The 13,252-nt window shown below is 44.4% G+C and overlaps 1 protein-coding gene across 2 annotated transcripts in view; it reads left to right on the top strand.

Annotated features, from left to right (window-relative positions):
- The window catches only part of SH2D3C (SH2 domain containing 3C), a 173,806-nt gene that overhangs the window by 98,529 nt on the left and 62,025 nt on the right, over window positions 1–13,252 (top strand). The window contains exon 1 of one of the 2 annotated variants that reach the window (XM_073600450.1): window positions 979–1,130. The exons of the other annotated variant lie outside the window; for it this stretch is intronic. Within the exon in view, the coding sequence (XP_073456551.1) occupies window positions 1,069–1,130 (62 nt within the window). The 5' untranslated portion in view covers window positions 979–1,068. Of the gene's footprint in view, window positions 1–978; window positions 1,131–13,252 lie in introns of those variants that run through there. 2 annotated transcript variants of the gene reach the window in all.

Genomic DNA, 13,252 nt, shown 5'->3' with positions numbered 1-13,252 from the left:
GTTATTTTATGGTGCTAGTTCCACTGGGTTTGCACACCAAATTTGGGGTTCTTAGCACCAAGTGGGCCCGAGATACAGGGCCCCAAAGTCGGTCAACTGTGTCCATCTGCAGCAATGTCATTTCGGGACCCTTTGGGTTCAGAGACCCCAAATTTTGGCTGCAGCTAGGGGGCATCTAGGAACCCTTAAATACCGAGTTTGAAGTTCGGGGGACCTATGGCTGCAAATGGGCACAGTGAGGCTGCAAATGGGCACAGTGAGGCTGCAAATGGGCACAGTGAGGCATGCAAATGGGCACAGTGAGGCATGCAAATGGGCACAGTGAGGCTGCAAATGGGCACAGTGAGGCATGCAAATGGGCACAGTGAGGCTGCAAATGGGCACAGTGAGGCTGCAAATGGGCACAGTGAGGCTGCAAATGGGCACAGTGAGGCATGCAAATGGGCACAGTGAGGCTGCAAATGGGCACAGTGAGGCTGCAAATGGGCACAGTGAGGCTGCAAATGGGCATTGTTGACCCTCTTTTCCACTTACAGTAGCTGTGCATTTCTCACCCTCGTCTTATACTCGGGTCGATAAGTTTTTCCCATTTTTTTGTGGTAAATTAGGGCCTCGACTTATACTCGGAACGACTTATACTCGAGTATATACGGTAAGTCTCCTTATTTTAAACTTTTAATATTTTGGGGGTAGACTGGAGCACCTCTTTAAGGTTTTTTAGATGTTCTCTATACTGACATCTCATCTAGAGGCATTCTTGTATGCAAACCTTTCATTTCTGTATCACTAGCTACGAATATTTCACGTTGTATGATGGCAATCACTAAAGAATAGTTTTTCTTTGTATGATGAGAATGGGAGGAGGCCAGGGAATGCCCAGAGCATGCTAATGACCTGGATTTCCATCACTTAGAGGAGCCATCCCCTTGTACAGTTCTGCATTCCATACAGGGCAGAGGAGGGAGGGACACTTAGGATGAGGAGGAGGGAGGTTGATGGGGTCCAGTACAGACTTCTACCAAGTTCACAAACGGTCGCTGTTCAGGAACTGAGAACTTATCCTGAGACATGAACGTGGATTTCAGAGCCATGACAGATATGGGGAGGAGAGTGCACCCCTGGGGCTACTGGTAAGGAAGGCTTCTATCAGTCCTATGGGCAGAGGTGGACATTCAGGTTATCTAGTGATTGTGGGGTGGAATGCAACCATTCTTTACAACAAGATGACTCTTTCGGATCCTTCTACTTGGAATCCGTTGAGTAACACAGCAGAATATAACTAAACCCAGTGTGTTTATGTTATAGCGGTGATGACATATTCCTGTAGGAATTCAGATTTTAGAACATCTCTCAATGGTTGGTGTAATGTAGGAGATGTAGACCCTCTTTGTGTGAGTTTCATTCTGGGTTTATGTGCAAAAAAAAAAAGCGAAAGCTCAGCGAGATTTCAGCCGTTTACATGGGCTGTATATTTCTTTTATGCAGAGGCTACAAGAGCCTCTCTGGGCTTCTGGCCAACACAAGGGGGATGCAGTTCAGAAGATATGAGAAAGTACAGTACGGTAGACGACATACACAGCCAGATGAATAGCAAGCAATGCAATATATTTAAGGATTGTTTGCGGAGAGAAATAAGTTTTAGATTTTATCATTGTAATACTGAGACATTTATACATGTTGGGATACTTTTTATGAGTGAGTGCCCATCTGTCTCAGTTCCTTAACTTTTGCCTTGGAAGCACCACATATCAATCAGAATTGATGACCAATCAGAATTGCTATGATCTGTCCCTGAAGCCTTGCAGAGAAAAAAAATAGAAGAGTGGGGTGTCATTGGTCTGATCGAACCTAGCAATTGTCTGTTAGTTTCCGCTGCCAGTTTGATCAACTTTGCAGGACTGAATTGAAGACTAGGACCTGGTTAAGGCTGGATTCACACCTATGCATTTTTAGTGCTTTTTGCATTTTGCAGATTTGCACCACAGAATAAGTTCCATAGGAAACCATGTTAAATCGACTGTAGTGCAAATCTGCAAAATGTAAAAAGCACCAAAAATGCATAGGTATAAATCCAGCCTAAGGCTAGATTCACACCTATGCATGTTGCTTTTGAGCGTTTTTGGAGTTTTTTTTGTCATGCTTGCCACGTTTTTGAGCAGCGTTTTTACACGTTTTTACAGCATTTTTGCAGCGTTTTTTTTTTTTTTTGTTTTTTTTTTTACCGTTTTTTTTTTAGACTGTCAGTCTAAAAAAAAAAAAAAAAAAAAAAACCCAAAAACGCTGTAAAAATGCTGCACAAACGCTGTAAAAACGCTGCAAAAACGGTGCACTTGCGTTCTTGATGCTGGTCCATTGAATTCTATTACATGCAAAACGCTGCATTTTGCATGAAAAAAAGTCCCTGACCCTTTCCAAAAACGCAGAGGTACAAAAAAGCATTGATGTGAACATGTTCAATAGGAACCCATGTTAAAAAATTCCCATGCATTTCTGCAAAATGCAAAATGCATCAAAAAATGCGCTAGTGTGAATGGAGCCTTACACTTATAAATTTTTTAGTGCGTTTTCTGTTTTGCAGAAACACACTACAGTCCATTTAACATGGTTTCCTATGGGTCACGTTCACATCTGTGCATTTTATGGAAAGGGCCAGGGACTTTTTTTCTGGTTTTTGGTTCCATAGACTTCAATGGATCAAAAACGTGTATTTAAAAATGCAAAATGCACCCGGAATATGCAAACTGCAACCTGCATAGGTGTGAACCAGGACTAAAACCATTTTTTTGTCAAGATGATTGGAGTAGTTGTTGAATTCTGAAGTGCAGGGCCGGGACAAGGGGTGGGCAGGAAGGGCAGCCGCCCTGGGTGCAACGGAGCAAGGATGCAGAGAATAGACGCAGGGTGGTACACTCACACTATAGCTGTAGGTGGGGATGGGGGGGTTGGCAGTTCTACAACCTTGCCCTGGGCGCTGGATGAATCAGTCAAGGTATGGCTGGGAAAACTACAAATGCTAGCAAGGGAGTAGTAAAGAAGAGACATCTCACTGGTCCAGCAAGTAACAGCGTGACACCACAGGAGATGTTGAAAAGACTACTAACAATTATACCACTGGCTGTTTGTTACCAGCGACTGGTTTTCTAGTGTGGCATGGCTATTTAGCTGTTCCTACTCTAATCAGTTACTCTTGTGATCAGCCATTCGATTCAATCATTCTAATCGTTTGGACGTCTGAAACAATCTTTTCGTGCAACAGACACTGAACATTTGCACTTATCTAATCACTTTCAATGTCAATAGCCTATTGGAAAATGCTTTAAAGTGGTTGTAAACCCAAGACAAAGGCATAATGAGCTAGTATGCATAGCATACTAGCTCATTATGAATTACTTACCTGAGATCGAAGCCCCTGCAGCCATCCTTGTACCCCGCTCCAGCGGCCGACATCGCTCCCGGAGTTACTTCCGGGCATCGTGGCTCCGGCGCTGTGAATGGCCGGAGCTGCGATGACGTAATTCCCGCGCATGCGTGCGGGAGCCGCCGGTAACGGCACAGTCTAACTGAAGCAATGGCACATACTGCCATTATTCAGTGCACATGTGCCGATGACGTCAGCACATACAAATATAGGGGATATCTCCTAAACCGTGCAGGTTTAGGAGATATCCAGTGTAGCTACCGGTAAGCTTCATTATAGGCTTACCTGTAGCAAAAAGTGGTTGTAAAGGGCTTACAACCACTTTAAGGCTCTATTCATACTAATGGGTTTTTTGATGCAGTTTGCAAAAATGCAGGGAATTTTTTTAACATGGGTTTCCTATAGAACATGTTCACATCAATGCATTTTTGTGCCTCTGCATTTTTGGAAAGGGTCGGGGACTTTTTTCCCGCAAAATGCAGTGTTTTGCACGTAATAGACTTCAATGGACCAGCATCCAAAACGCAAGTACCGAGTTTTTACCGCGATTTTGCCGCTTTTTTTTTGTTTTTTTTTCTTTCTTTTTTTTTACGCAGTATACAGTATAAAAAAAACACTGTAAAAAAACAAAAATGCGGCAAGCACCGCAAAAAGCACTGCAGAAACGCTCAAAAGCAATATGCATAGATGTGAATCGAGCCTTAGGCTGGATTCACACCTAGGCATTTTTTGTGCTTTTTGCATTTTGCAAATTTGCACTACAAGAACATGTTCCATAGGAAACCATGTTAAATGGACTGTAGCGCAAATCTGCAAAATGCAAAAAGCACAAAAAATGCCTAGGTGTGAATCCAGCCTAAGGCTGGATTCACACCTATGCAGTTTTAACGCTTTTTGCATTTTGCAGATCTGCACTAGAGTCCTTTTAACATGGTTTCCTATGGAACACGATCTGTAGTGCAAATCTGCAAAATGCAAAAAGCACAAAAAATGCGTAGGTGTGAATCCAGCCTAAAAGTCCAGAGCGATAGTTTCTGGAGCATTAAGGCCTGATTCACACCTATGCAGGTTGCCCTTTGCATATTACAGGTGAATTTTTCAATACACGTTTTTGATCCATTGAAGTCTATAGAACCAAAAACACAACCTGCTGGTCCCTGGCCTTTTCCATAAATTGCACAGATGTAAATATGACCTATAGGAAATCATGTTAAGGCCTGATTCACATTCATGCATGTTGCTTTTGAGCGATTCTGCAGTGCTTTTTGCGGTGCTTGCCGCGTTTTTGAACATGCGTTTTTGCCGTGTTTTTTTTTTTTTTTTTTTTTATAGTGTTTTTTTTATACTGTATACAGTGTTAAAAAAAAATGGAAGGAAAAAGAAAACGCAAAACGTGGCAAAAACGCGGTAAAAACGCGGTACTTGCGTTTTTGGATGCGGGTCCATTGAATTCTATTACATGCAAAACGCTACATTTTGCATAAAAAAAGTCCCTGACCCTTTCCAAAAACGCAGAGGCACAAAAATGCATTGATGTAAACATGTTCCATAGGAACCCATGTTAAAAAATTCCCATGCATTTCTGCAAAATGCATCAAAAAAACGCGCTAGTGTGAATAGAGCCTAATGCCGCATATACACGAGCGGACTTTACGGCAGACTTTGCCCGGCGGACTTTTCGACGTACTTTACGACGGACTTTCTGAATGAACGGACTTGCCTACACACAATCCACCAAAGTCCGACGAATTCGTAAGTGATGACGTACGACCGGACTAAAACAAGGAAGTTCATAGCCAGTAGCCAATAGCTGCCCTAGCGTGGCTTTTTGTCCGTCGAACTAACATACAGATGACCGGACTTTTCAATCGGACTTGAGTTCGACGGATAGATTTAAAACATGTTTCAAATCTAAGTCCGTCCAACTTTTAAGCAAACAAAGTCCGCTGGAGCCCACACACGATCGAATTGTCCGACGATATCCAGTACGCCAGGCAAAGTCTGCCGTAAAGTCCGCTCGTGTGTACGCGGCATTAGGCCTGATTCACACGTATGCAGGTTGCAGTTTGCATATTGCAGGTGCATTTTGCATTTTTCAATACACATCTTTAAATCATTGAAGTCTATGGAACCAAAAACCAGAAAAAAAGTCCCTGGTCCTTTCTAGAAAATGCACAGATGTGAACATGACCCATAGGAAACCATGTTAAATGGACTGTAGTGTTTTTCTGAAAAACTGAAAACGCACTAAAAAATGCATAAGTGTGAACCAGACCTAAGTTGCACCATACATCACACAATTAGCTTGAAATTGATCAGAATTTTTCAAAACCAATCGATGGCTTTCATTTTTGCTACCATTGATAATGATGACAATGTCATTGATAACCAACTGATTGCTAGGTTTGATCAGAAAGTTGAAGCAGCTGGCTCATTGGATAATTCAAACAATGTCGGCTCTTGTACGAGCCTTGTTTTACCTTTGCATTCCTTAGCAGCTACTCACAAGTCCTGAAAGCTCTGCTTTCTGGGATTCCCTCTTTCCCAGGAACATATCTCTCTCACACATCATCTGGATTTAGTTAAGAATTGGGTTATTTATAGGGAGGTCGTGAACCTCTTGTCAAAGAGGACTAGATCTGAACTGTATGACTTCACTCCTTTCTCCCCCTGGTACATTGCAGGGGGGGGGGGGGGGGGGGGGGGGGGTTGGGGGATAACTTCCTTTATAGTTAAGTAGAGGAGTTGCTCAACTAATCAGATTCCATTAGTCAGTCTTCTAAGGGAGAATTGAACCAAAAAGCTGGCACCTGATTGGTCGCCATGCCACAGGTTTGTACTACTGCATAGCTCCCGACTGTCCCTGATTTCAAGGGACTGTCCCTGATTTGGAACAATGTCCCTCATTCCTCCTTATTTGTCCCTCATTTTGGTCTGATCTGTATAGATGTATATAAAATCACTTTTTATCTATCAAAAAGTGTTTTCTAGCGCCAAACCTTTCATCTGATTTCTAAATTGCTGCATTTGTAAATTCCAAAAGCCAATATAAAGGAATAGTAGTGGTAAAAAAAAAGCACTTGTGGGTTTAACCAATCTTGTTTTTTTTTGTACAATTCTCCTTTAAGGGGGTGTGGCAAAAGGTGTGTCCTATGCCTGCATACTTTTGCTGATAGGCGTCCCTCATTCCCATCTCAGAAAAATTGGGAGGTATGCTTATGTACTATTTGCTTATCTGCTGCTGGCTATATGGAGGTTTATGGCTCATTCATATCTACAGCATGTGTTGACCTGTGAAAAATACATCATTTGTAGAAATCAATTTGTTTTAGTAACCCAGGGGTGCTCACCCTTTGAAAAGAGAGGGCCTCTTAAACGATTTGGTAACCGGTCACGTGCCACAAAGAACTATGGGGTTTAACCGCCCCCCCCCCCCCAAGCCGCAAATGTAAACTAGCCCCTACTGTCCTGAGCCCCCATAAGGCTCCATTCACACTAATGCGTTTTTTTGATGCATTTTGCATTTTGCAGAAATGCATGGGAATTTTTTAACATGGGTACCTATGGAACATGTTCACATCAATGCATTTTTGTGCCTCTGCGTTTTTGGAAAGGGTCGGGGACATTTTTTCATGCAAAATGCAGCGTTTTGCATGTAATAGAATTCAATGGACCCGCATCCAAAACGCAGGTACCGCGTTTTTGCTGCTTTTTTTACCACCGTTTTTGGAGCGTTTTGCGTTTTTTTTCTTTCTTTTTTTTTTTACACTGTATACAGTATAAAAAAACCGCAAAACGCGGCAAAAACGCATGTTCAAAAACGCGGCAAGCACCGCAAAAAGCACTGCAGAAACTCTCAAAAGCAACATGCATGAATGTGAATCGGGCCTAAGGCTGCTTTCACACTGATGTGCTGCGGTTTACCCTCAGCTCAGTGTGCCTGTTACGTTTCCTGCAGGTTAGCTGCGCTTTACCATAGACTTCTATTACATCTTGCAGGTGTGATGCACTTTCTGAAAGCATACCAAACCCACAGGATATAATAGATGTCTATGGCCCAGTGCAGGTGACCGGCAGAAAAGCTGCAAGTGCACTACTTTGCACCCGCGGATCAATGTGTAAGCAGCCTAACAGCTGTTAATCCTTTTATAGGTGCTAATATGCCCATTGCAAAAGTTATTATGCCCAGTGTATGTATAACTCAACTGTTCCTGATTTGGAGGGACTGTCCCTGATTTGGAGCAATGTCCCTCTGTCCCTCATCCCTCCTTATCTGTCCCTCATTTTGGTCTGATCTCTATAGTTGTATAGAAATTGCACTTTTTATCTATCAAAAAGTGTTTTCCAGCACTAAACCTTTCATCCAATTTCTAAATTGCTGCTTTTGTAAATTCCAAAAGCCAATATAAAGGAATAGTAGTGGTAAAAAAGCACTTTTAGGTTGACCCAATCTTTTATTTTTTTGTACAATTCTCCTTTAAGGGGGCGTGGCAAGGGGTGTGTCCTATGCCTGCATACTTTTGCTGATAGGTGTCCCTCATTCCCATCTCTAAAAGTTGGGAGGTATGCATGTATGTGTTGTTTACTACACTGACCTTCTTTTCCTCTTGCTGTTGCTGCTGGCATAGTTTTCCAGGCTGCTAGAAAGGTTTAGAGGCGGAGTGCAATTTGGTTTTACCCCATCTGGTACAGGAGCCGGCGCTACAGAGGAAGCATCATCTCTCCTGCTTCCTCCACTGCCGGTGCTGGCTCACTGCACTCTGATGCTCTGGGATGCCGGGTCGGCAAGCCCACATCACAATCAATGGTTACTGACCCCAGGTTTGAGGTCACGGGCCACAGGTTGAGCGCCCCTGTTGTAGCCTGTTAACATCAGTGTGATGCAGCTAATTGTGATTTTTAGGTGCATTGATTGCGAGCCCCTCGGAATGCACAAACAACAATCCACACTTAGCACATCTGCATTAGATATATTTTAAATTCTGAGTGCATGAAAAAAAGCAAAGCAAAAAGGTGCATGTGACAGCAATACATAGGCGTGCGCACAGAGTGTGCCGGGTGTGCCTGGGCACACCCTAATCACCTCATGTGCATTAGCATTATCCAGGAGCAGCATCAGGTGGGTGGTTGGGGGTGCCAGTGGCCAGTGTAAATGCCCCCATTATATTAAAGTCTAGGTTCAACTTTAGGAACATGTTACACTTGTATTTAGGGTGTACTGTAATATGCTCTCAATCAACTGTCTCCCACCATCAGAGCCCCCTTCCTGTGACAGCAGGTGGCATTCATGTGTGTTTGAACTTTGGGGTGCACACCCTAATGCAATAGGCTGCGCACACCTATGCAGCAATAAGGTGTGTTATAAACATACGTGATCATAGGTGCATATGAGCTTTATGCATGGTGCCGTTTGGTGGACATTCTGCACAATACAGTATAAAGCTGAACTCCAGGCAAGCCGGTAATTACACATATGAAATCTCTATACTGTATGTAAACCATTAGTCTCGGGGCTTCCACCCCAGGAGTTTCTCTGTGGGATCAATCTTCTCTAGGGCTGAAATGATTAATCGATAAAATTGATAATAATCGATAATGAAAATCATTGTCAAAGATCATCGATTAGTTGGTCTAACGACACGCACCTTCCTCCCTGCCAGTCCCGCCTCCGTCCCAGTGTTAGAATCCTGTGTACAAGGTGGCGGCGCAGCCGTATTCTCATGAGAATACATCGCCACTCATGTGACCAGGCACGTCCGCCTCTCTCCTCCTCGCTGACGTCAGCTCCCCCCCCTGATATTCTCAGCTCCGCCCCCTGCTATCTTGAGGGAAGAGAGAGAGAGAGGTAAGAAGCAGCCGTGAGCGCCGACCTGCACCTGTGAAGTGATATAATGTCCATATATGCCCCAAAATCTTAAGTATTACTGGGGGGGGGATAGTGCCCCATCATTGGTGTTCCGGGGGTGGGTGGAGTAGTGCCCCATCATTGGTTTTCCTGGGAGGGGGGAAATAGTGCCCCATTGGTGTTCCTGGGAGGGGGGGGTAGTGCCCCATTGGTGTTCCTGGGAAGGGGGGGAATAGTGCCCAAGCAGCCATGAGCGCCGACCTACACCTGTGAAGTGATATAATGTCCATATATGCCCCAAAATCATAAGTATTACTGGGGGGGATAGTGCCCCATCATTGGTGTTCCGGGGGGGTGGGTGGAGTAGTGCCCCATCATTGGTGTTCCTGGAAGAGGGGGAATAGTGCCCCATTGGTGTTCCTGGGAAGGGGGGGAATAGTGCCCCATTGGTGTTCCTAGGAGGGGGAGGGGGGGAATAGTACCCCATCATTGATGTTCCCTGGAGGAATAGTGTCCCATCATTGGTGTTCCTGGGAGGAATTGTGCCCCATCATTGGTGTTCCCAGGAGGAATAGTACCCCATCATTGGTGTTCCCGAGAGGAATAGTGCCCCATCATTGATGTTCCTGGGAGGAATAGTACCCCATCATTGGTTTTCCCGGGAGGAATAGTACCCCATCATTGATGTTCTCGGGAGGAATAGTGCCCCATCATTGGTGTTCCTGGGAGGAATAGTGCCCCATCATTGATGTTCTCGGGAGGAATAGTACCTCATCATTGGTGTTCCCGGGAGGAATAGTACCCCATCATTGGTGATCTAAGGAGGAATAGTGCGCCATCATTGCTGTTCCTGGGAGGAATAGTACCCCATCATTGGTGTTCCTGGGAGGAATAATGCCCCATCATTGTGGTTCCTGGGAGGAATAGTGCCCCATCATTGGTGTTCCTGGGAGGAATAGACACGACAGGATACCTGTATATGACAAGGGACTCTGTCATGCATTATAATATTACAGTCCTGTCTGAAAAACTGCAGAATAGTATTTTAGGTCTTTTTTATATTTTAAATTTTTATGATTTTATCCAATTAATCAATTAATCAAAACAATAATCGGCCAACTAATCAATTATGAAAATAATCGTTAGTTGCAGCCCTAGTATTCTTTGTAGCCATCAACTCAGGAACCCCTGCCAAACAGCACCCCACTGATGAGATCATACCTCTATTCTTCACACTTCTTTGCTGGGCATATTCACTGTTTCTTTGGGTATCAATACTTCATGGTCTGCCCAACTGTGCTTACATCCTTCCTGCAAAATATGTCTCTCGTTTCTATCACATTAAATAGGGAGGTTTGTAAATTTAAAATGGAAAATCTGCTATTCAATTTTCTTTTTAATGTACTAGATACATTATGGTTCTACATTTTGGCCTTGGCATGACAAACCAGAATATGCAATATCAATAAACTGGTTACTTTAAAAATATTGGCAATGTTAAGGAGAGACAAACATCTGGGAGATGGACCATAGGTCAAAAAAGAAGGACATCAGGCAGTTCTGTGGTTTCCAGTACTGACCCACAACCAGCACACTGTAATTAAGAAAGTAGAAGCAATTCTAGAAGACTGAACTTGGTCGTTCTTGTGAGATTTGTCTGAAATCAGGTAATGCGTCTATTTGTGCGTTTATGTTTCCTTCTGTGTAACACAAGAGGATGCAGGGAGAAGAGAGAGGAAGCCTTGCATTGTCCTAAAACATGGATAGAGCATCTGTTTCCTGTGCAGCGCCTGTACCCAGGCCCCGTCACACCCTGCCACTTGACCCTTCACCACCGCCAGTGATTCACCTCGGCCAGGAAACCTGACTGAGAACACAATGTCCGCCAGCCTTCCAGAGCCGCTCCTCTGGGAGATCCAGATTTAGGAGAATGCTCATAGTCACAAACATCGTATGACAGATTTCCTGCATGGAAAACCCAGGACTTGTCCCAGCAAGGTGACTGTTATCTCATGGTTTACTTCCACTGATCACATTGCTTAAACATAGCCATTCATATATGAAGGATTTCACCAGAAGGTTGTGGCACCATGTAGGTTTTATTGGGTCAGGTTTTCCATGTGTTATACTTTCTCTGTATATTATTCATTTATGTAATGTATGTAACAGACAATTCACAAAAGTCATTTCCCCCCTTAAAGGGCAAGTGCAGGCAAACAGCTACCCCAGTGGGGGGGCATTATACCAATTTTACCAATGTCTCTGTAGGGACTTTTCCCCCTTACTCTCATTCCAGTACCAACAGTAAAAGAGTGTAGAACTTTCTCTCGTGGTGGCAATAGTCACCAGAAAAAAAATTTTGTCTGGTGTTCCCAGGGCTTTTTTTTCTCAGAGAGAAGGTGCAGGTACCCCTCCCCTTCCGAGTCACCCCTTGACTCCGCCCCCTACCCACCTCCAAGCACCGTTCCTTGGGTCCAACCCTTACCCACCTTCCAGTACTACCCCTTTAAGAGAATACAGAACCAAGTATTTTATATGGAGTTTGTAATGATAACAAAAAAGGCAATAAAATAGATCTAGCAACAATAGACAGCCTAGCGATAATAGATCCCCTCCAGCAACAATGCATACCCAACAGCCAGCATCAATTGACCCTTCAGCAGCCGGCAACATTAGACCCCTCCCTCAACAGTAGATCCCACCCAGCAACGATTGACCCCCGCAACATAAGACCCACTCCCGGCAACAATAGATCCCCCATCAGCAACAATAGACCCCCCTGCAAAAAAAAAAGATTCCATCCAGCAACAATAGATTCCCCAGCAGCCAGCTACAAGGACCCCTTCCTCAACAGTAGATTCCTCGAAGCAATGATTGACCCCTCCTGCAGCATAAGACCCACACCCAGCAACAATAGAACCCCCACGAGCAACAGAAGTCCTCCCCAGCAACAGTAGACCTCCTTCCTTCCCAAAAATAGATCCCCTCCAGCAACAATAGATTCCTCAACAGCCAGCATCAATAGACTCTCCAGCACACCCCAGCACCCCTTGCCATTCAGTTCTGGAGGTGCCGGAACTGTGTTCCCCCAAGTTCCTGCTGAAAAAAAGCCCTGGGTGTTCCACTGTAAGATTTGCATTTTAAAAGTGCGATGGACAGCAAAAATGACTGGCATTCGTTGTTCAGTATTGGGGAATAATGCTCTTAGGAAAAATGAACACTTATTTGGCACTTACTGAACAACCTTTCCTCTTAATGCCGCGTACACACGACCGGACTTTCCAGCAGAAAAGGTAAGACGGAACGAATCCGTCGGACATTCCGATCATGTGTGGGATTCATCGAACCTTTTCTGTCAAAAAATCTGACGGACCTTAGAAATAGAACATGTTTCAAATCTTTCCGACGGACTCGATTCCTATCGAAAAAAACGTTCGTCTGTATGCTAGTCCGACGGACTGAAAACGACGCAAGGGCAGCTATTGGCTACTGGCTATTGAACTTCCTTTTCTAGTCCGGTCGTACGTCATCACATTCGAAACTATCAGACTTTGGTGGGATCGTGTGAAGGCAAGTCCGTTGCGTCGGAACTCCTTTGAAAAGTCCTTCGGCGTTCAGTCCGATGAGAAGTCCTCTTGTGTGTATGCAGCATTAGGGGAACTCATTAACACATGTGTTTAGGGGCAGCCCATGAAGTCCTGTGGGACAGCTGTGGGCAGGAAGCCCAATACAAAGCAATGAGAAGCTTATGCCGCGTACACACGGTCGGACTTTTTGGCTACAAAAGACCGACGGACGCCGACGGACCAAGTCTGGCGGACAATCCGATCGTGTGTGGGCTTCCCCGGACTTTCAGCGGACTTTTCCAGCCACAAATCCGACGTACTTTAGATTTGGAACAGGCTTCAAATCTTTACATCGTAACTACGCCGGACCCAGAAATCCGCTCGTCTGTATGCTAGTCCGACGGACAAAAACCGACGCTAGGG

The sequence above is a fragment of the Aquarana catesbeiana genome, linkage group LG09 (assembly GCF_042186555.1).
Source record: "Aquarana catesbeiana isolate 2022-GZ linkage group LG09, ASM4218655v1, whole genome shotgun sequence".
Lineage (NCBI taxonomy): Eukaryota > Metazoa > Chordata > Amphibia > Anura > Ranidae > Aquarana > Aquarana catesbeiana.
This window is presented reverse-complemented; position numbering and strand designations above follow the sequence as displayed.